Below are 22577 nucleotides of genomic sequence, written 5' to 3'. Positions count from 1 at the left end.
AACCTGCTGCTGCAGAGAAATGCTCCGTCTGATGCAGCTGGGAAGGTAAAGCATATGAGAGAAGGATGGTTTTAAGAGGGACAAAAACAGCTCCCACACAAAGGGCACATTAAATAATGTATGCAACTCCCATTTGTTTGTTTTATAACTACACTCAAAGCCTCCACAGTATTCTCTGTATCCCCACACTGCACTTTTCTGTATGCATATCACCACCTTACAATCGTTGTGTGTGTGTGTGTGTGTGTGTGTGTGTGTGTGTGTTCAGAGTGGACTAACTCCACTGCATGTGGCAGCACACTACGATAACCAGAAGGTGGCGCTGCTCTTGCTCAACCAGGGAGCTTCACCGCATGCTGCTGCAAAGGTAAGAGGCAGTTAAAGTGAGCTGAATCAAAAGTTTCTTAGATAGATAGAAGATATTTTATTCATTTTATGTGGGGAAATATGAGCATGGATGCACCAAAACACACTCTCTCTCTCTCTCTCTCTCTCTCTGGTTCTGGCTCAGGTTGAAAGCAGGCTGACCTAGTTTCAAACACCCACATGCAATTACACTGTGTACTATAGCCGAGTGAAGCATTGTTGATCGGCCGGTTGAATTCCCATTTTGCTGTAACACTCTAATGGCATCTATCCAGAAAGTGCTGCCACTGAATTCTGCTAGGCCCCAATAACGTTTATTCTCATTGTGTTTTCAGGCAAGACCCTGGATATAAAATAATTTTAGCTTTTTTTATTCAATAATATCTTCAGGTCCTGGACACAAACTGTAAAATCTCCAAGTGCTTAAAATATAGTTGTACACCCCTTAACAATGCACATTTTACGAGGCTATCAATCAAACTAACCACTGCAGTAATGTAGACATAAAGAGAATTGAGCTGGAAAATATGGCTGAAGTCAGTTTCAGTTTATTCATATATTAATATCACAATATATAGCTTTATGCAGAATTCCATGTAAGATGATGAAAGCAATCAAAAGAATTTATGAAACATATTTCCCAAAAGGAAAAAACTATTGCATTAAACAAGAGACTGAGATTTAGATTCCCAATGTTGTGAATGTGGCTGTATGTGAGTGACTGATGGTGGTAACTCCCTTCTCTGTCTCTAGAACGGTTACACACCGCTCCACATTGCAGCTAAGAAAAATCAGATGGAGATAACCACCACGTTACTGGAGTACGGCGCCTCCACCAACACGGTGACCCGCCAGGGGATCACGCCTCTGCACCTCGCAGCACAGGAAGGCAACGTGGACATAGTGACGCTGCTGCTGGCTCGAGACGCTCCAATAAACATGAGCAATAAGGTACGAGATCTGTGTGGAAAAGTTTCCACTGATACATGTGTTTGCATCTGTCATTGCCAGGGCCTTTGTTCAAAATGCAAAATACTGTTATTTTGCCGACTATTAACTCCGCCAGGTGTGTGTGTGTGTGTGTGTGTGTGTGTGTGTGTGTGTGTGTGTGTGTGTTTGTGTGTGTGTGTGTGTGTGTGTGTGTGTGCACGCTTATCTGTATATATCTGTCTGTCTGCAGTCAGTCTTGTATCCAATCTTTAGTTTGTGTTGGTTTTGGTCTGGTCAACTCCCATTCTCTGGTTATTGATCCCCATAAAGCACACACCTGGATAGTATTGTACTCAATTCAAGGCCTTTCTGTCACTCCATCTCTCTCTCTGTCCGTACATTTAACTGTTTGTCTGTCTGTCTGTCCTCAGTCTGGTCTGACACCGCTCCACCTGGCTGCCCAGGAGGATAAAGTCAACGTTGCTGAGGTCTTAGTCAACCAGGGAGCGACTATCGACCCTGAGACCAAGGTAATGATTGTGTCTTCTTGTCCTTAGTCACCAGGTTGGAGATCAAACCGCCTCTCAGGCCCCGCAGCGACTAAAGTTATTCACTTCATAAAGTTTTAACAATTTAAGCAGAAAAAGAGGAGACAATACCAACAACAATGCCTGGATGATCTTCTCTTTGCTAATCACATTTTTCCAACTTTCTCTATCATCAGCTGGGATACACTCCTCTCCATGTGGCCTGTCACTACGGCAATGTGAAGATGGTAAATTTCCTGCTGAAAAATCAGGCAAAGGTCAACGCTAAGACCAAGGTAACTATTTAGTGTGTGTGTGTGTGTGTGTGTGTGTGTTTTTGTTAATCCCTTTATTTCTTTGTGCAGAGATTTGAGCAATTGCATACTGTATTTTCAGACAGTAAATACTCACTGTACATCCGTGATTGTGCACATCAGTGGGGGAAGAATTTATGTGTTTAGTATTTAACTCTCTTTTCCCCTCCGCTGCAGAATGGTTACACACCTCTCCATCAGGCTGCACAGCAGGGGCACACACACATCATCAACTTGCTGCTACATCATGGAGCATCGCCCAACGAACTCACAACTGTGAGTACACACACACACACATACACACACACACACACACACACACACACACGCGCACACACACACACATGCACACGCACAAACTCAGACAAACACTATCTTATTAAAGTGTGATTCTGGCTCATGAGTTTTTATAGATTTTAGATCAGTTCTCTGTCTCCAACTTCTACCAAAAGTACCAAATAGCCAGTCAGTCAGATGTAAAACAGCTTTGATGATTAAGGTTTTAGTGCACACTTTAGTACTTAATAGTTTTGATATCCTGATACTGTTTCAAACCAATGACTCGCCTCTTTCATTCTATTTTTGTGTCCAGAATGGGAACAGCGCTCTGTCCATTGCCAGGAGGCTTGGCTACATCTCTGTAGTCGACACACTCAAAGTGGTCACAGAGGAGACTTTGACCACTCAGGTGAGAGCATGTGTTCAAACATACCGTGTGTGTGTTTGGTTGACCTCGGTTGGTTTCACAAACCCTTCCCTTTTGGAATATAAAACAACGCCTGTCTGCAAGGGCTTTTATTTTAACATAGTGAACAGAACTCTTGAAAACACAACGGACTGAAATATGTCCATATGCACTTACCCTAAATTGTTAAATGGCAGTACAGGCATTAATCTTTATTTTTCACAGTTATTTTAGGTATGTTCTATGATATGATAGTACAATGTCTGCTTGTTTTCTAACCTGCTCTCTAATTAGCTTTTTACGATTTGCTGTTATTTAAACTCAAAACTTCCTCCATGTTTACTTGATATTATGATACATTTTGCATCATGTACAAACCCACAAGTACTTGTACTTACTTATTTATTGCCCCTGGGTCTACTTTGCCATTTTAAGCTAATCAAATTGATACTCAAGACTTCTTGTAACAACACTGTTACTTTGCACATTAGCTAAAGTCTTAAAGCTATAGTGCGTAGTTTCTGCCCCCCCCCCCATGAGGAATTTGAAGTAATGACGCGGTTGCTAGTAGCTAAGGAGGACACAAAGGATTAGCCTGACTACCCAGACCCACATCAAGATTAACCAACCAGAGCAACGCTAGTTGATTTTGCCGTATCCGAACACATCTTCCTTTTTTAAGAATGTTCTTCAGTTCTTAACCAAGTCTCCCAGAGTCGTGGAGTGGGGTGTGGCTGCAGCCTAGAGACCTTCCATCTCATGCTTCCCGTCTCCCGGACACGCAGTATCTTTGCAACTCTGCAGACCTTATGTAAAGCCCGCCCACCGACTCTAAACACAATGTTATTGGCCTGACCAAGCAAGCCAACGAAGAATTGCTAGACTGACCCTGGCTGCAAACTACATTTGCTGCTGCTAGGGTGCGTCCAGATTTCTAGGCTAGAGGGAAATTGCTCTTGGAAAAAAGCTATTGAGGTGGCGTTAGGTCCCTTCCTCATCACACTGTACCGTCTGCCTGAGGGAAGCAGCCTAAACATGTCACATGCTGGATTGGACTGTTTGGCAGCAATCTTAGCTACCCTCTTCCTGACTCTGTGATTGACAGCTGCCTCTGTCCAGTCAGCCTCTCTGCTGTGCACACCATGCGCTGCAGTCTCTTCTTCTCCTGGGCAGATGCTGAGGCAAACCATACAGTAATATATGTTGACAGAACGCTTTCCACAGTGATATATAACTAAAAGATGTTTCCTGGAATTCATTCAAAAGTTTAATTTGTTTAAAAAAGTAATACTATTAGTTACTACTACTTTGTTAATTTGACTGAAAGAGACAATAATGTTGTTAATCGCAATTATTTCTGAGACAATTAATTGCATAGCTATATTGCAAAATTTTGAATTGTTACAGTCCAATCCCTCTCTTTCCTGGTAGGTTTTTTTTAACATGAAACTTCTGCAGGAAGTGTTTTTAATGCTAGCTCAACACCGATCCAAAAAACAGCAATTTGGAGTTATGAATGAAAGCAGCGTTAAAGTTATACTGAATTACTTAATACTGTGGAATCTTTTATTTTTTTATTTGCTAGACATTGTGTTATTAACGGCTTTAATTTAAACTTTTCTGTAACAATTGACTGTTTTGACAGACTGTGACGGAGAAGCACAAGATGAACGTTCCAGAGACCATGAACGAGGTGCTGGACATGTCCGATGATGAAGGTACAGATTCATTTTACTGCTTATTGATGTGTAAATTCAGTATTATATCAAATCCATTCAAAGCAGTTCTCCGCACACAACTCGACCTCAGTCACAAAATCCGGCAGAGACATCCAACGTCTATGAAATCCCAGGTTGACTCATATTTGGCTTTTGGCCTGTAACAGGTCAAAGTGCTGGTCCCTTGGTTGCAAAATATCCCCACTGTTGTTGTCATAGAAACCGTTATTTTAATTTTGTTGCTGAGTACCACCATTTTGTTTCCATCATTAACTGATTCCATTATATATCCTAATTTGACATCAACAATCATGATATAAAGCTTTATTTGAACATGTAATGTTATTTCTTTTCGTTGCCTTTCAGTTGGTTATGGATATTATTTTTCCATATTTTTTGGTTCCTTTTTTCTCTAACCCTCTCCTCCATCCCAATTACACAGTCTGTAAAGCCAATGTCCCCGAAATGATCACAGAGGACTATATATCTGATGTGGAAGAAGGTATTTTTCATCTTTCTTCATTTTTTTTGTTCTTTAAATCTTCTTCTTCTCTCATAACTCTTTTTTTCTGCATGTCAGTCCTAACATCGCCAATTTTTTCTCTTTGATGTCATGATTTATATGTGCTTTATTTAATTGAAAGTAGGAAATTATTTGTGTTACAGTAAAGGTTCTCCATCTTTCATATTTAAGTCAGAGGTCCTGTATAGTGTGATACGCCGCCTTGTACTCGAGTTCTTTGAGCTGCTGCTTCCCGCTTCGACTCTCTCGTGCTGTGTTGTTGTGAAGCCTCCAGTATTTTCATGTATTGAAATGTAGGGAATATGCCTTTTTTTCTTTCCTGGTTGCCATGCCAACTGTCTGCATATGGCGTTGTGGAGTGTGTGACAGATTTCTTTTCATGCCATGGAGTAGACGGCACATACACACACTTGATCCTTTGTCTTCGGGGGGGATTGTCAGTGACGCTTCCATTGTAGTTTCACACATTCAGGCCAAAGCAAACACAGTGTCAGCTGCTTCTGTTTGTGTGTGTGTGTGTGTGTGTGTGTCTCTCTCTCTTTTCTCATGGCCTCTACTGTGGTTTAAAAAGCTGCTTAACTTGAACTTTTCACCAACTCTCACTGATAAGATTAAGGGGAAAAAAACTTGGAATTGATATATTGAGATTTTTCAATCAATAGCTCGTTTCCCTTCTGCCCTCTGGAAAATGTGATCAAGTGTCCGCGTTGTTTGTAAAGAATGGCAGGATTTCACTTTTAAGAAGTCTAATGCTTATCGCACATGCCAGTTTTAATAGCTCACTTACTTTCAGCCGCCTGCAGAAACAAAAGTTTATTTTCCCACAATGGTTTAATATGAACCAATATCATGAGATTACCAGGTGTGCTATAGTTTGAATTTCTGCAGCTGTCATTTATAATGTGGGCTGTACCAAATGTCTTTTCTTTTTCTCCTCTCTTTTTACATTTAAAGCTTCTATTAAGGTTTTCAAATGATGCTTCAAATGTCTATCGTCCTATTTTCTGACACCAACACCCTAAAAACAAATCCTCAATTTGATCAAAGTGACTATTACGATTAAGGGACAGTTCCTATGCAAAATGAACCTAGGGGCAAATAACCCATGTGTACCAAGTGGACCGTTCTCTGGGATATATATTCATGCTAATTGAATGCGTATCTAAGTTGGAACAAGCAAGCGCAAACCGCTGATTAGCTTATAAACATAGGCGTCGATTTTGGTGGGACGGTGGGTATGCGTACCTATCAGATTTCGTCATGAGTCATTTTGTACCCACCGCTTTTTTTGAAAATCTTGAGCTCAATTTAGTGAAAAAAAAATAAAGTTCATAACACATAATTCTTGAGCAATAGATGCCAACTAATCCACAAAAATCTCTATCCCCGCAGGGCAGGCGCACAAACTTTTAACGTGGTTTAATGTACCTAAACAACGATCAGTGATGACAAGTTATTTAAAAATTAAATTGTGAACAGCGTGAATCGAAATTGCGATTGTATAACGACTAATCGTGCCGGCCTGATTCTGTGCAGAAATACCAGGTTAGAACAGAAGGAGTAGACATGCAAAAAAAAGATAAAGAGCTGAGCGGCTTTTCGAATGTTTTTACGTTCGCACGTTATAAATGAAGCTTAGAACTATTCAGAACAGCCTTGTTCTTTTTAACACAGCATACATAAACATGCAGTATAATGTCACATCGATCTCTATGAAGAATGGCCTGTGCAGTATGTCATAAAGTCTAGGTCTGACCCATGAATTATGTCTCTTTGGCTGAATATTTAGTGTGTCTAGTGAAGAACACTTGCAGTAGATATGGGGTGGGGGGGCAGAAAAGAGAAATTTGTGGGATGAGTTGAGAAAGAGAACATAGGAAAGGAGAGAAAAACTGGATACAGCCGTCTCTGTCACTAAAATTCCTGCATGTCTTACTTAAAAATGTTTGCAAATATTCCAAAGGGTTTGAAAAGAATGGGTGAAGGTGTATTCTGCTTTATTTGAACAGAGATGGATGTTGGAAATATCTGCATCAGCTATTCCTGTAAGTCTTAAAAAATGCTGATGTTGCTGTAACTGACTCCAATAATCAGTTTGCAGCTGGACTAATTGAACTAAACTTGTTTTTCATACGTATATTTATGTGCATGTTTGTGATCACACTGAATTTGCGTGGCAGTTGTTGTCTAATGTTTTGCTTGCGTAGTGTGGCCATCTTTAATTTCTGATCTAAAAATATATGAAGTGTAATTCTAGACACACACACACACACACACACACACATAACAGGCTCACATAGCTCAGCTGAATAACAACGATGATTTACATCTCTAATAACTCACACAGTCCACAGTCTAAATAAGCCCACGAACCCTTCTGCAGTATTTTACAAACTGTTCTGGACTTTACAAAGAGTTATTTCCAGAGTTGTTAAGTTAATAAATATGTGGTCAGCATGGATAGAAAACCTGAATCATTGTACAACCTAACTACTTACAAGGCAGTAACATATTTACCACATAACATAGTGTCCAATGTTGCTTTTAGGTGAAGATCCAAAATCTGTTTTGTGTTTTCATCCTTGGCCCTGCATGCCTTTCTTTGGCTTTGACATTTCATATTCTAAATATATCACACTTACTATTTACAATTCTTTTTCAAATAAAGGACTGTTAATAAGAAGGCAACCCACTCAAATGGCAACTAATCAGTCTACTGTGACTAAGACAATCCTATATTGATGGTTTACATTTGGACTTTAGACTTAAAGGGATAGTTTGGATATTTTGAAATGGGGTAGTACGAGGTCCACTTCTCTATAATCAGGTTATTACCTAAATGGCCGTCGGTACGCCCCAAGTTTGGAGAAACAGACAGGAGTACCGACACGGAAGCTGAGCAATGCACTGCTGTGGACAGGGGCAGCAGCGAAACTTATTTTAGACACCTAAAGAAATCAATATCAGTGTAAGTGTACGCTATATTAGGAATATTTTTGCTGCTTTACCTTTGCCTAAACAAGCAGAGACGGACAAGACAAAACAAAGCACAATATTTCGATAAATACAGAAATAAGAGAGTTAAGGAGAGCAGTGAGGATGTATATTGCACTGTACATACTCCTATAGGTGCTGCCTAGGTAGAGTTTAGGTGTTTGACAACTGAGTCACACACCCACTTACTATTTCTGTCCTGCAGTGAGCTACACACTCACACTGGATAATCCAAGAGCAGGGTGGGTAGGCGGGAGAAAGCTGATCTGTTTGTGGGATAGCCGGACTGTGAAAGAGAGACAGACAGTAGTGGGTTTGTGTATGTGCAGGAGAGAGAGAGAGAGAGAGAGAGAGAGAGAGAGATTTGAAGGAAGTTGAAAGCAAAAGTTAGTTCAGGGTGCAAATCCTGCACACTTCTGGCTGAATGAAGTGCTTTAAAGCAGAAGGTGAGTTGTGGCTTGTTTAGGAGGCTGAAATGAGACGGCGAGGTCTCAGAGAAAGGACTGGAATGTCGCCAGATGGGGTCTGTAAAGTGTGTGTGAGGAAAGTTTAGAAAAGGAGGGGGGGAGGGGTGCTGTAGCTGCAGGGGATGAGGGGACAGGAGGGTGAGGCGGGGGTCTTCGGTGCTTTGTTGCTGGAATGCCTTCCTTTTCTTTCTCGTTTCGTTTCTCCGCCTGCATGCACTTGCTCCACTCTCCCCTCTTTAACTCCTCCTCTCCTGCCTTCTCCCTTTCAACTCTGCGCTCGCCGGTTCATCAGTAGGATCTACATTAACTCTGAGGGGAATTACATGCCGCTTACTGTTTTCCTGCTAGGCCTGTAACGTATGTTTCTACCACTTTTTTTTTTATTATGGCTTGAATGATTTTTTTTGCTGTGATGACATGGAGTTCTGCTGGGTTTTTATTGACTGGATATTGAAGTCTTTAAATCAAACTTTATTTAGATATAAAAGTGTCAAACCGCTGTTATTGCCATTCCTGCTAGCTCACTGAACTAACTTGACATTAAAAGGTTCTGACAGCAGCAGTTTTGTTCTTTGCAAGCTTACTGTTAACATTTGTTTGTCATTTAGGGACAAAAAGCCTTTTAGCGACAGCAAATACTTTTGTTTGTGTGTGCTTGTTGAACTAGTGCTGAACTGGAAAACAGCCTCTGGGCAGAGGCTGCATTGATCTGTCAGTCTAAAAGAGCTTCTCTGTTAGGGTCAGCATGGACGGCAAAAACAAGAAACACCAATGTGTCAAGGGCCAATATGTTTCCTTTGCATTCATTGAATCCCCTAAAGGAATAACGTAAAGCTAGTTTTATTAAGGGTTTTATTGAGTTCATTCATTTATTGTACACTTAGTTTTTAACCTGTCGCACACAAAAGGGATAGTCATAGCAGATACTCATAAAAGATGGAAAGACAATGTGTAACTTTCTTCTGCACTGTTTTTAACCTGCAGGTGACGATGCGATGACGGGGGAAACAGACAAATATCTGGCCCCCCAGGACCTGCGGGAGCTGGGGGACGACTCGCTCCCTCAGGAGGGCTACATGGGCTTCAGTGTTGGTGCGCGGTCACAGAGGTAAGACGCACTAGAACACTACTTTGCCAGTCCGTAGTCAATATTATGACTATTTCTAAGTTTTTCTTAGGGTAAATGTAGCAGTTTGATATTGAATTACAGCTGTCACAAAACAAGACATCTCTTGATGTTGTTGATTTGTAACGGCTTGGGTACACAAGCGTTAAAAACGTCAAACCTTTCTAGACATAGCACATTATAATGGCTCGCAGGGTGTCAATGTTGGTGAACACAAATATACACTGTTGACTAAAAGCAAAATATCTTGACAGTTGGAGGACACAGATCCAAAGAGTCAAACATATAGCGAGCTATCGTAGCTTATTAGCTGTATGAGTCTTAAAAACACTGACCAGATGTTGTAAAGTCCCTCATATAAATGGTACAGTGCAACCTTCGAACGCTGTTCTTGCTCAAAAAGAGAGGAAATCTTTCCAAGTTTCCACTTTGTCCAAAATAGCAAAGTGCAGTCTTAGACTGGAAGCAACAGTTTTTTGGGGGGGAATTTGTCTTTTTTTAATTGCAGGCATGTGAGAGACATCTCCTCCATGGTCTCATTTTGGTGATTAGAGTCATCATCGTAACACAATAAATTTGGTGGATACACTTAAGTTTAGACATGCTGAAGAGTCTTTTTCACTTAATAAAGTTGTATGCAATATAAGTAATATTATAACAGAAAAAGTCTTTAATTAATTCATATGTTGTCCAGACAAAGTAAGATGTCACCTAGACTTTGCATTATTCTGACCCCTGAAACACAAATCTTTTCTCTCACCAATGGGAGATCATAGTTCACTTTCTGTGGCTGTTGAACTTATTTGCTCACACAAAGAATATTGACACTTGTGCAACCGGCTGAACAGAGAGGCATTATTGAATATCTGAGCGGTGACACACACAGAAACAGAGCCACAGGAAATTAGAAACATGTTTGATTGTATGGCCTTGAGCCCAGGGTTACATCAACACACACTGTCTGATTGGGGTGGGATGTGTGTTTGTGGGAATTAGTTTAACACATGTGCTGGTTCCCCTGTAGGAATGAGTTCAAATCTCTTTGCGGTTCAGTCAATTTAGGAAGTGAATTATCTACGAAACTCAGTGTTAGCGAGTTGAAAGAAAGTTGTAGTGATGTCATGTATGTTGTCTGTTTTTTCAGTGATTGTTCTAAAACTTTTAAAAACATTTATACCCAATTTAAATTTGTGATGTGGTAGGAGCCACTTGGTCCAGAGGTCGTTCTGTCCCCCTGTATATTACCGTTGTAAAGTTTTTATTTTAATGATATCCTCAACGTTTTTCAACAGATAGAATACACACATACAAGTCTCCAAAAAAATCTAAAGATTTTGTAGGTTTATGTTGTGGCCATCAGATGGAATTATTTGTTATATAAATACTACAATACCCATGAGGATTAGCTGACATTGCTATAGCATTGAGGGTAATCGTGACCTCAGGCTGACGTTAGTTTGGAGTTTCTTACCCAAATGCGTCTTTGGAGTCGCAGTGAACTCCGCTCTTACCTTTAATATTAAAGCTTTAGTGCGTAACTATTTTACATCAATGAATGTCCGTTACATTCAAGCCATTGCAAAATGAGTTACTACAAAGCTAATCAAGGCTTTCAGCTCCACACAACTCTCTCTGTATTTCTCCGTATGGCTATGTTCAAAAAATTATGTCGGCAGTCACGGAAGACTTGTATCATGTGCATGCGCCTACAGTTCTGTTGTCATAACTTGGAATTCTTAATGAGGGACAAAGAAACTACGCTCTATACAGTCGCTTTAACAATGGATCAAAAGACTGCGTAATAAGAAAGGGTTTGCTCGTAGGGAAGAGCCCAATGAGAATTATCACCCGACTGGATTTTTTTTTCTGTGTCTTTCAGCTTATTATTGGGCTTTATGCTCCCCAACTTTACTGTGTTGGTTCAGTCACAGTCGGCTGTTTTCAGCTCTGAAAAACTCTTTACGTGTGTTTTCTGTATGTCTACCTGCTCATCACCAAACAGCAGAAAGACAAAGTTAGCGACAAGCTCGGGAACATACAGTAGTATATCTAACTCAGGAGCATGGAGACCAAAAACAGAGCTTAAAGAAGAGTGAATATTGGACTTACATTCATCAGGGGGACAGAAGCATGACTCCTTGGCAACTGTTTTAAAGTGATAAAAGTCAATGTAGTCTTTCCAGGTTCCCACAGTGGCCAAAACTATTCAGTTAATGCAGATTTAAATGTCTGTATACACAGACTTGGACTTTTTTTATGCCCATCCAAGCATGGAAGTGCCCAAAACCATCATTTATGCAAACATTTAAAGGAGACTTCTACATCTGGAACCCTGGAGGCCTAAATAATTCCTCACTTCTCCCACTCTATTATAAATCTCCCAAATTAGTATACCTGAGGGGAAGATGAAGCAGCTCTGATATTACAAAAATTGAGGAGTTTATAAGGGAATTAGTTGTAAATTGTACATGTGCTTTAAGTCAGTTGGACAGTCAGTCACACAGCAAATGGTGAGGATGCAAAACAGGGGCGACCGGTAGAGCTGGAACAATTCCCAATTTTATAGTACAGTTTACATACAATTTTATAGTACAGCGATTAGCAATATAATTGTCTCTTTCAGCCCACTTTACAAATATAAATTTATTTATTTATTACTTTTGCAAATAAATTAAAGTTTCAAATGAATCCCACAATGCATCCTTTGGTTATATTTCCCAGACAATGTAATAACACAGGTACACAGCCTGTAAAGTAAACCGCACCTCTTTATTATCATGAAACATTACATTTTAATCTTACATTTACATAAAAACTGAAATTACAGTCATACCCCTTGCAAGATTACCTAATGTTTTAAATAAATAGCGGTTAAACAAATAAATGGAAATTGTCTCAAAAGATTGCGCTTAGAGAATCATTTCATAATTGTTACAGGCCTAGAGACAGTCAGCCATGCAGTCAGTCAGTCGGTCGGTCGGCCGGTCGGTCGGTCGGCCGGTCGGTCGGTCGGTCGGTCGGTCAGTCAGCACCTGGCTGCATTCTACCAACCTGGCTTATTTCCTTTCAGCATCTCTCTGTCCACTCCTCTGTTTGTTCACGATCTTTTATTCTCTCCTCATGTCCGTTCTTACTGTTAGTCCCAAAGTCAGGTAAGGCTGAAGGCATGAAGAGCCCTCCCCCCCCCCCATTTCACCCCTTTCCCTCCCCTGGCACCCTCCGACTCCAGTCGCTACTTTGTGGTCCAATGTAATACATATTTACTGTGTATGTTTGACTACTAACTAATTACTGATTTTTTTTTCCAAGTTTTTTATGTTTTTCTTAACACTTTTTGTATGCTGACATCAGGCACTGTGTTATGTACTGGGGCTCACTTCTGTGATCGTCTACCTTTCAGTTGAAAACACTTCTGCTGTGTTCCCTGCTTGTCAGAGAATAGCCCGTTGTGCTTGCTTTTGTGTTTGACCGTGGTTCCTGTCTCACCAATGCTTTGGGCCTTTGTGGGTTAGCCACAAAGGTGGAGCTTTGCATAATTTTGGTTTCTGTGTGGAGTTTTCCTTCATCGAGCTTCCAGGGACCTGAACTGATAAATCTGAAGGCAATACTCTAGCTTTTGCCTTCATCAGTTTACTGTCATGTAATGGACAGTGCAAAATCTATTGCTACTAACTATTTTTTACTTACAAACCGGAATTTGTAATCTAGTGGTTATGCTTTATAAATACTTCTGTTCAGCAACTATTACTTTTAAACATCATATGATGTATTGTTTTTTTTTTACATAGAAGTCAGGAACCTTTATTTTTTTTATCCTTTTATCTTATGATCATTTATGGATGATGCCTAACTTAAAAAAAAGTTAAATACAATTCAAATGTATTTCCTTGTTATGGATGCATTTACCGCGCTATAAATGAAACAAAAAAACATGCCAAAAGAACAATTATTTAGCTTTTTATCTTTAAGAACTGAATAAATTCAGTGAATGTAAATACCCGTTAAAATCCAACACAGTACAGAAAAAAACATGTATTGCCTGCCTATACTACATACATTGCACTTATATCAGTTCATGAGAAGGTGTAGGAGAGGCATCTTAAATCTTCCATAATAATTGAATTAGCTTTTTTCTCTCTAAATTAACTATAAAATCAGAATAGCAGATGCTTTCCTCTGTTTCGGCTTGACCTTAAATGAAGAAGACAGATTGGAATGACATGATAAAAATGATTTATTTGTAACAGGATTATTATCTCATTATCACAAAAACACTATATTTTGTTTCCCCGACAATCCTGTTTCTAGATAATTACTTTACTATATATATACTATATAGATATATATGTGTGTGTGTGTGTGTGTATTGCAAAACATCCTTTCTCAGCTTCCATAGCTCTGTCATCTCAGAATTAGGGGGGTGTTTTTCCAGTGTTGTGCTACAGAGCAGCTCGCATGAGCACCACCTAACTGGTTCCCATCAGTTTACTTGTGTAGAGCAAACAGCGCTGTTGTAATTGTGCTTGAGACATTGCAGGCTAACATTCATCATGTCATTGCTCAGGAATGCCCTTTTTTGCCTCATAAAAGTCTCTCTGAAGCAAACAACATCACAGCGTACCATCACTGACAAATGTATTGGGATAGAAATGTAAAATCTTTGATTAATATGCGTGAATGTTAGACAAAATGACAGCAGCTAATTATTGGCCAAACCAGCTTCCTGTCCTAGACAATGTGTCCATTGTCCATCACACTGTAATCTGCTTATCTTTCATAAGCTACTCTGCTTCCCTCAGTCTTTTCAGGGCAGTTGTGTGGTAGCATGTTGTGAATGACCTAGTCGCTAAAACTGAAGAGGCTAAAAAAAGCTGCCATACAAAGGTGAAGACACTGTAGTTATTGTTTTTTCAAGAGGTGCACTGACGACTGCATTTGCATCTGGATTTCTACAGAAATTGATGTTTTCTTGTTGCCTCAGACTCGTAGGTATCACATGCATACCGATCACTTCTTTTCAGCTCTGGGTTTTATCTTGAAAACAACTGACATCCCTCCTTGTGGTTGTTGTCAATGGTGACATAAAGTCAGGTTCCTGGAAGCTGCATGCATTTAATGTGTTTGTTTGTTTTTTCTATTCACTTTCATACCCCCCCCCCCCCCCCCCCCCCCCCCCCCCCCCCCCCCTCCAACTCCTCCTCACCTCCCCTCTCCATCATTGTGACGGTTGTCTTGGTAATCCGTGACTACTACGGCAACCACACCAAGCCTGCGTTCCTTCAGTTCTGATAGGTCCCACACGCTGAACCGGAGCTCGTTCACGCGGGACAGCATGATGATAGAGGAGATGCTGGCACCCAATAAGGAGATGGTACGTACTCTGTGTCTTTTTTTTTTGTCCCTTTGCTGGCTTCTTTCTTTCTCTTCCAGTTAGTCATTAACTTCACCGGAGAGAGAGTTCCTGTCTCCGATTGTGTCAAAGCTGTCTTGGTGCTGTGCCAAAAGCCAGCAATCCTCTTACACCTGAGTTGGTGTTGACATAAAGACAACCCATCCTGTAACATTTTACTGAAAGACTAAGGAATAGGGGTTACTGTGATGACCCACTTATATCAAGGGCATAATCTTAAAGTAAAGTTGGAATTCAGGTAAAACTTGTAGAATATATCCAACAAAGATATCCTACATGCCGAAAGACCACACAGCTCTTTTATCCTAAGATCAGCAGATTCTTACCTCGGGTTAAAACCTTATCAAAAAAACATTTAGCAAGAAACTTTTTTGTGCCCAGCAATAGAAGCACAAGACACGCTCAACTGTTCTGCATATTGTTAGAAAATGTGCGTCATTGCCAAATAATACTCGAGTTGTACTTCTGATACCAAAACATTTATTGATGAATCCTTATTTTGGGGAATATACAATAAACATTTTCATATAATAGAATATGCAAAACTGGTCCTCCAGGTTTTATAGTATTACACTTCCAAACAGTTGGAGGATAGTCTAACCACACGCATTGTCACAATGATGCAGCAGAGGCTGACACACTAGTCCAAAACATTGTATCCTACACTTCCCATAATGCAACTATTTGTTGCCCATTTCTCTGAAGCTCCATGCAGCCAACTTATAACTTTGATTAAATTGTTTTCAAATTGTATACAGCTCCTCCAGAGTCACAGAAGGCAGTATACAACTGTTTTAAGTTAGTGTAGTACTAACCATGATTAGTAAATTAAGCTTCATATCTAAAATCAGTGGCGGGCCCTTTAAGCTCGAACACGAAAGCCTCAGAGAAATTAATATAATGAAACATTTTCAATTTGAAGGCAATGAGACGGACAAACTTTAAACCTTTTGTCAGAAGGAGTCTGTACATGCTCCAATATGCATGCTATTGTTTTCCCTGCAAACGTGTGACAGACCGTTCTACTACAGTGAGACACACAATGCAGTAACCTGACGAGTACTCCAGAGTTACCTGATCATATGTGTGAATGTAACAGTTGCTAAATACCAGCTTGTCCCCTCTCACGCTGCGCCAGATGCTCTGTAAGGAAAGGTCTTTCATAGTAGAGCAACATAATAAGGTAGATGTTCAACTGCATGTGAGAATGTGTCATAAGACTTTTTTTTTATCATTTGTCATATGCAGCATACGATCGTATTTCTGTTCAGTTATGCCACTATCAAAGCATGTACAGTATATATTTATTATTTACTCTATTCTTTGTCCATGTCTTGGTAATAAATAATTAGACACTACCACTACATTAAAACTAGATTCCTTCCTTTTCAATTGTCGGACTTTTCTTTGTTATTTAAATGCATGGCTTCATGACAAAAGCTGCCATTTCTTACACTTTATTTTTTCTTATTGTGCACATGCAATCAGCTTGTTGTTGCCTCCACAGCATTTGGCGGTGGCTAAGGACTGTGACAACGACTCTCTGAGGAGATACAGCTGGACTGCAGACGCACTGGACAATGTCAACCTGGTCTCCTCACCAATACACTCCGGGTACGTTTGAAAGAATACAAGACTCGTGCATATCTTTGTTTCCATGTATGTTTATCTATATTTTCTGTCAGTCTTCCTTTCTCATTTTCTTTCTTTTCGAGAAAAATCACTCCTATGGTACCTGCAGCTGTTCCTCTTCACCCTCTCTGGTTGTCTGTTCTTGATTGTGAACGCTAATCTGTTAGCAAAAGTTACACGTCACACATTTCCGTAATTACTGTCCAATAACACAGTACCAAAACATCTATACTCAATCATACTGTTTAACCAAATCAAAGAATCTCACCAGCTGATCTTAAAGGCCAGGTAAATCATTGGCCTCGCAGCAGCAGATCCACCCGGGCCTCACCTTCTGTAACTGTGGAAATGAACGAGCTGTAATGTAAATAAAAGTTTGACATTTTTGGAATACGCTAACTTGCTTTTATTGGCGGAGAGTTAGATGAGACAATACCACTCTCACATCTGGCCGATAAAAAATATTAAGAAAAGCCGGGCAAAGCGAGTGATTGTATCTATTCCAACGGGTCCTATATTCCCCACCTAAATATCCTCTTAACATGACTCAATAAGGAGCCCTTTCAAAGTGTTTAAAGTTCTCAATGTTTTTTCCCCTAGGTCAAATGTTCAGTGTATGTTTTCCTGTGTCAGCTATGTTGTAATCAACAGTTTAAAGCTTGCTGATGTTATACTCCTTTAAACCAATGCCCCTATATTTGCAGACTGTCAGTTTTCTTTACTTTACAACTGCAAAGATAACCCTCACCAATCTCTTACAACGAGGACCCTGTGAACATATGGATGACCTAGCCAGTAGATGAAAACAAGGGACGGGCACCAGACACTGTAGCTTTGCTAGAATCTGCCTACCGGCACCTCTAAGTCTTACAAACTGCTAAGCTAACCAGCTTCAAGCTGTAGCCTTACATTGAACAGACAGACATGTTATTGTATTAATCTCCTTAAAGCTTGATTCATACTTATGCGTAAAATCTACGCCGTTGCTACATACGTAGGTACATGGAGACACAAACCTACGCCAGACCATACGTTGTAGCCTGACTTGCAACTCTCGAAAAAATCAACGTCACTCTCGCTTTCTCCCTCGCTCTATCACACACTCCCCACACACACATGCCAGCTCGACGCACACACCAACAAGTAAGATAAATAAGATAAGATTCAAGTTTATTGTCATTTAGCAGAGAACAGGTACAGATACAGGGAAATGCAGTTGACATCGCAGTGTTAGCAGTGCAAGGGCATCAGGCCACTCGCGTATATTCTAGGCTGAAAGCTCTGCATGGAGCCTTCGCAGAACTATAAATCAAGCTTAGCTCTCCATCAGAAAGCAAATTTTCCAAAATGTTGCACTAAAAGCACTCCTTGGTAATTGTCTTCTCAGTGCTATTTCCAATGATAAAGATCTGTTGTTTACCTGTCACTCCTGCGTTGCTTTGTCGTCCATCCTGCAGTTTTTCCTCTCCGCTCCCGCAGTACGACAGCAGGTGATTGACTGTGATTAGTTGCTCTCTTTCATCACCACCACTACCTAGTTCGTTTTTTTGTCCGGTGACATCCCACCCTCCCCTCTCTGTTCACTCACAACATCTGTGTTTGCTCTCCTCACACATGACCTGTGTTGTTTCAGATTTGGATTATTTTGCCCGTGTGTTTACTTTTGTTTGGGAGAAATCTTTGTGAGTCTCTTAACTGATCTCAATGATTTCGTGTTACAATACCTGGCAGACTTTGTACAGCGGGATCTGAATGTTTTTACATCTCCAAACTCTTTGACAGTCGACACTCTTTTGAATAGATTAAGGTTAGGCAGTTAAATCAGTTGATTACAGTCCTATTTGAGATTGAAATATATATATATATATATATATATATATATATATATATATATATATATATATATATATATATATATATATATATATATATATATATATATATGTGTGTATATATCAACCACATTCTGACTGGGGCCCGGCTGGGGTCAGATTGATGGCAGCATTAATGTATAGTCCTATAGTTTCCTGGACAGAATCGCAAAATTGAGAATTTAAAAAAGCTTTAAGACAGATTTCATAGGGATCTACATTAAGTGAGTGCTAAAAGCTAACTAGATATTTAAAAATATGGCTACGTGGAATGTTCCAACCAAGCCGCCTCACTTTTACTAGTCTTAAAATACTTTCTAACAAGAGACACTTTACAGATAGAGTAGGTCTGGAACACACTCTATAATTAACAAGAACCCAACAACAGACCCAGGCTCTTGGTAGGCGGAGTCTGAGAGGGCCGGTTGAGGGTGTAATGAATAGTGGCAATAACAGTCCCAATAAAAGATAATGTAACAGTGACTAAAAATAGTAGTTTGTAGTAGTGTGTTAGCTACAGTAGATGGCGTTTGGCACGCCCCCCGTTTAGAGAAGCAGACTGGAATACCGACACGGACGTTAAGCAATGTCCTGCAGGACAGGGGCAGCAGTTTATTGGGTTTTGGACACCCTAAACATCTTTATAGGTATACGCTATATTTTGCAGTTTCATAGCTTAAATCGGCCCTTTCCAACAGGGAACTGAAGCCGTTGAATTCATCGATGCGCTTTTCAAAGACGCCAGACTCCAAAAACAGGTTTCTTACCTGGTTTGTTAGATTTGTTAGTTCCTTACCATAGTGCAAGGTAATGCAGTGCAAATATTGTAGTATAGCATACACTTAAACTGATATTGACTGTTTTTAAGTGTCTAAAATACGTTTTGCCACAGACCCCGTCCAGCAGGACATTGCTTAGGTTCCTTGTCAGTACTCCTGTCTGTTTCTCCAAACTGGGAATGTGCCGACCGCCACCTGCTGCAGATAATACACTGATCCCTGTTCCAAATAATATCTTTAATCATACTTTTCAAAGGTTTCATTAATGCAAAATTTTAATTATATTCACACCGTTTGTTTAAAAGCATAAACACTAACATGACATCTCATTTGCCAAATTGCATGTAGTGGATCTGTGTGTGTGTGTGTGTGTGTGATTTCTTTATTTGAGTTAAAACGAGTGACACACAGAAGTACAACACCTTTCTAATATGGATACAACACTTACGGTTACACTGGAGGCTCCTGTGTTGGCATCTTGGCTAATATGTCCACACTGAATAGCATTCACTGAAGAATATTCATGTTCTGGAAATGGCTTTAGTAACATACTTGATGAAGTTGGTTTTTTTTTTCTAATAGTAATCACCAATCAATTTTTGTTAAAGCGCAGCCATAGCCAACACAGAAAACTCTGCACATGTCTTTATCTCTCTTTTCCTTTGTGTTTTGAAGATCACAGCATGAGATGGGCCTCACCTCAACTAAAGCGCCTCTCTCTCCATCAAAACGGCTGTTAAATTGATGTGTATTTTACTTTTTATTCCATTCCTTTTCTATATCTTCTCCTCTCGTTGGTTATCTCTATTTCTCCCATGCTACTCTTTTTTTTTACTTTTGTCTTTGCACGCTCGGCTTCACTCTTTCTCTCTCTGTGTCTCCTGTCACTCTTTGTCTCTTCCTCCTCTCCTCCCTTTTTCTTCCTCTTTTTTGTTCTCTGTCAGGTTCTTGGTCAGCTTCATGGTCGACGCCAGGGGCGGCTCCATGAGAGGAAGTCGTCACAACGGCATGCGCATCATCATCCCCCCCAGAAAGTGCACAGCGCCCACCAGGATCACCTGTCGACTGGTCAAGAGACACAAACTGGCGTCGCCTCCTCCGATGGTGGAGGGAGAAGGCCTGGCCAGCCGACTGGTTGAGGTCGGCCCGGCAGGAGCTCAGTTCCTCGGGTAAGACTAAATGTTTGTTTGTTTTTAAACCTTGCCAATATGGTTGCTGTTTGCTTAATTGCTTTTTTTGTTACACTTTTGTTTGGTGACTTGACATCACCTTCCTTGCACTTCTTGCCATCGCCATTTCCAGCCATCTGCCTTTATTTAAAAGTGTGAATGAGTGAATGTGCACGTTTAGGTGGAATACTTGCTGTTTAATTTGCTGTTAAAGTGTAATTATTCCAGTGTGCTCACCCTCAAGCATTAAGTCCAGCTTGGCAGCGTAAAGGCAACATCAATAACAGATGTAAACTGTGGAAAAGTGTAGATTTTGAGGTTACATGTGCACATGTTTTTGTTTTATCTACTGTACATGAAAACTCTACGTCTATGTCAGGAAGTGTGTCAAAACCAACGGAAATGATACATTTGGCTCAACTGAATGCAAAGGTTTAATTACCTTTTTAATGTATTAAATTACAGTGTAAATACAAGAAAGCAAAATGCAACACATACAGTATATTTCTGCATGTTTAATAAAGATGTTTCTGAATTTGAGTACAACTTTAAGACAAATATCTGTTACTCTAGAGCAGGGATCTTCAACAGGGGGTCCTGGACCCCTGGGGAGGGGGGGGGTTGTGTTGTGATGTGTTGTATTTCTATTTTTTTTTTTTAATTCAAAATTCTTGACGTAAATCTAACATATTATTAGCAAATATAACTCCCCTCTGATCATAGGCTTACTGGCCTACAGTATAGTCACTAAGGCCGTCCACAGACACAGTTCATCCTAATGTGCTGTACGGACTTTTTTTCGTAATTGAAAACCAAAAAAACACTAATAATAAACAACAAAGTGATTTACACATTAATGCATCAGTAAATATTATACAATAATATAATAAATACATTTCTGACCTATTCTGCATAATAAGTACTATAATAATAATACTTTTGCACTATAACAATGAAATGTAGGCCCCGCTAGTCGATCACAACCTGACATTTAAAAGGAAATATATGAATACAATGGTGTCATGCTAGTCAACCAGCGTATTTCTACCTAATTTCCCTCTCTAAAATCACAGCGCTTGCTGGCTTTGGTGTTTGTTAAGCATTAAAGTTTAACAAAGAATGGTTCACATTAGAAAATATCCTTTTCATTTTAATCTTCTATGTAGATGCACTCCCCTACAAAATCACCGCGGTAGTTGAGACTATTTATTATTTTCAAATAGAGCTATTCAAGTATATATCGCAATATATATTGCAGGGGGAAAAACATTGCAATGTCAGATTTTATCCTATATCTTGCAGGCCTAATCTTAATACTTCAGATACTGAATACTTATGCAATACTTCGACGACTGATTATTATTGGATCTTAAGGTGGGCAGATAAATTTGTCAGCATTAGATGTAACCAGTACACCGTGTGTGTAACGTGAAACTGATTTTGTGTGTGAGTAGTTGCCTTTACTGGTGTCAATGATGACTACTGGACAAAAAAAAAAAAAAAAAAGTCAATGGTGTGTGCGTACTGACAATGCAAGTGTGTGTTTTGTGTATGTACGTGGGTGTGCGTGTGTGTTTCATTATCTTGCGGACACAGTAAACTACATCTTCCCAGAAAGCTGCCAGCCCTTAATGAAGGCGAGAGCCTGGTTAGTCCAGTGCTACAGCTGGGACCCAGAGGAACTAGATTTGTTGGGTAGGAACCAAATAGCATCCCCTCTCCCTGCTCTACTCCCTCCCGTACCTCCCACCTCCCCGAGGAAGGGACATGGCTGAGGCTGATTCATGCTGATGGACATGATTTACCCATCTCTGTTGATACAGCATTACTATTACATGGTTACGATGTAGTTTTGGGAAGAAATCAAGACATCCTGAAACTTTTAAAGGGAGGTCACTACAGTAGTTTTTCCTATTATTTAAAGTTAGTTGGATGATGGTTCACCACGGCAACGTGGATTTGTTTACCCTCATCAACATCCCAGGGAGAGTTAATAATACACTATAGCTTTTACATTTGAAATGTTCTTCCTAAAACTACAACATATAGCTTTAAATCCATTATGA

At 40.0% G+C, this 22577-nt stretch overlaps 1 protein-coding gene across 50 annotated transcripts in view; it reads left to right on the top strand.

The window, feature by feature from the left end:
- Nucleotides 1–22577, top strand: part of LOC117937160 (ankyrin-3-like) — a 145791-nt gene that overhangs the window by 87188 nt on the left and 36026 nt on the right. For 15 of the 50 annotated variants that reach the window (XM_034860930.1, XM_034860928.1, XM_034860927.1 and 12 more), the window contains 17 exons: nucleotides 1–45; nucleotides 269–367; nucleotides 1120–1317; nucleotides 1728–1826; nucleotides 2021–2119; nucleotides 2315–2413; nucleotides 2730–2825; nucleotides 4468–4540; nucleotides 4983–5042; nucleotides 7073–7108; nucleotides 9509–9632; nucleotides 12791–12802; nucleotides 14919–15021; nucleotides 16199–16243; nucleotides 16568–16674; nucleotides 18150–18182; nucleotides 20287–20511. The exon at nucleotides 1–45 is cut by the window's left edge and continues 54 nt beyond it. In XM_034860930.1, coding sequence (XP_034716821.1) covers nucleotides 1–45; nucleotides 269–367; nucleotides 1120–1317; nucleotides 1728–1826; nucleotides 2021–2119; nucleotides 2315–2413; nucleotides 2730–2825; nucleotides 4468–4540; nucleotides 4983–5042; nucleotides 7073–7108; nucleotides 9509–9632; nucleotides 12791–12802; nucleotides 14919–15021; nucleotides 16199–16243; nucleotides 16568–16674; nucleotides 18150–18182; nucleotides 20287–20511 — 1553 coding nt within the window. The remainder of the gene's footprint in view (nucleotides 46–268; nucleotides 368–1119; nucleotides 1318–1727; nucleotides 1827–2020; nucleotides 2120–2314; nucleotides 2414–2729; nucleotides 2826–4467; nucleotides 4541–4982; nucleotides 5043–7072; nucleotides 7109–9508; nucleotides 9633–12790; nucleotides 12803–14918; nucleotides 15022–16198; nucleotides 16244–16567; nucleotides 16675–18149; nucleotides 18183–20286; nucleotides 20512–22577) is intronic. The other 35 variants (XM_034860894.1, XM_034860892.1, XM_034860895.1 and 32 more) reach the window with 23 other exon arrangements.

This window comes from Etheostoma cragini, chromosome 21, assembly GCF_013103735.1.
Source record: "Etheostoma cragini isolate CJK2018 chromosome 21, CSU_Ecrag_1.0, whole genome shotgun sequence".
In the NCBI taxonomy this organism is placed as follows: Eukaryota; Metazoa; Chordata; class Actinopteri; order Perciformes; family Percidae; genus Etheostoma; species Etheostoma cragini.
The sequence above is the reverse complement of the archived record's forward strand: the minus strand, read 5'-3'. Positions and strand labels throughout refer to the sequence as shown.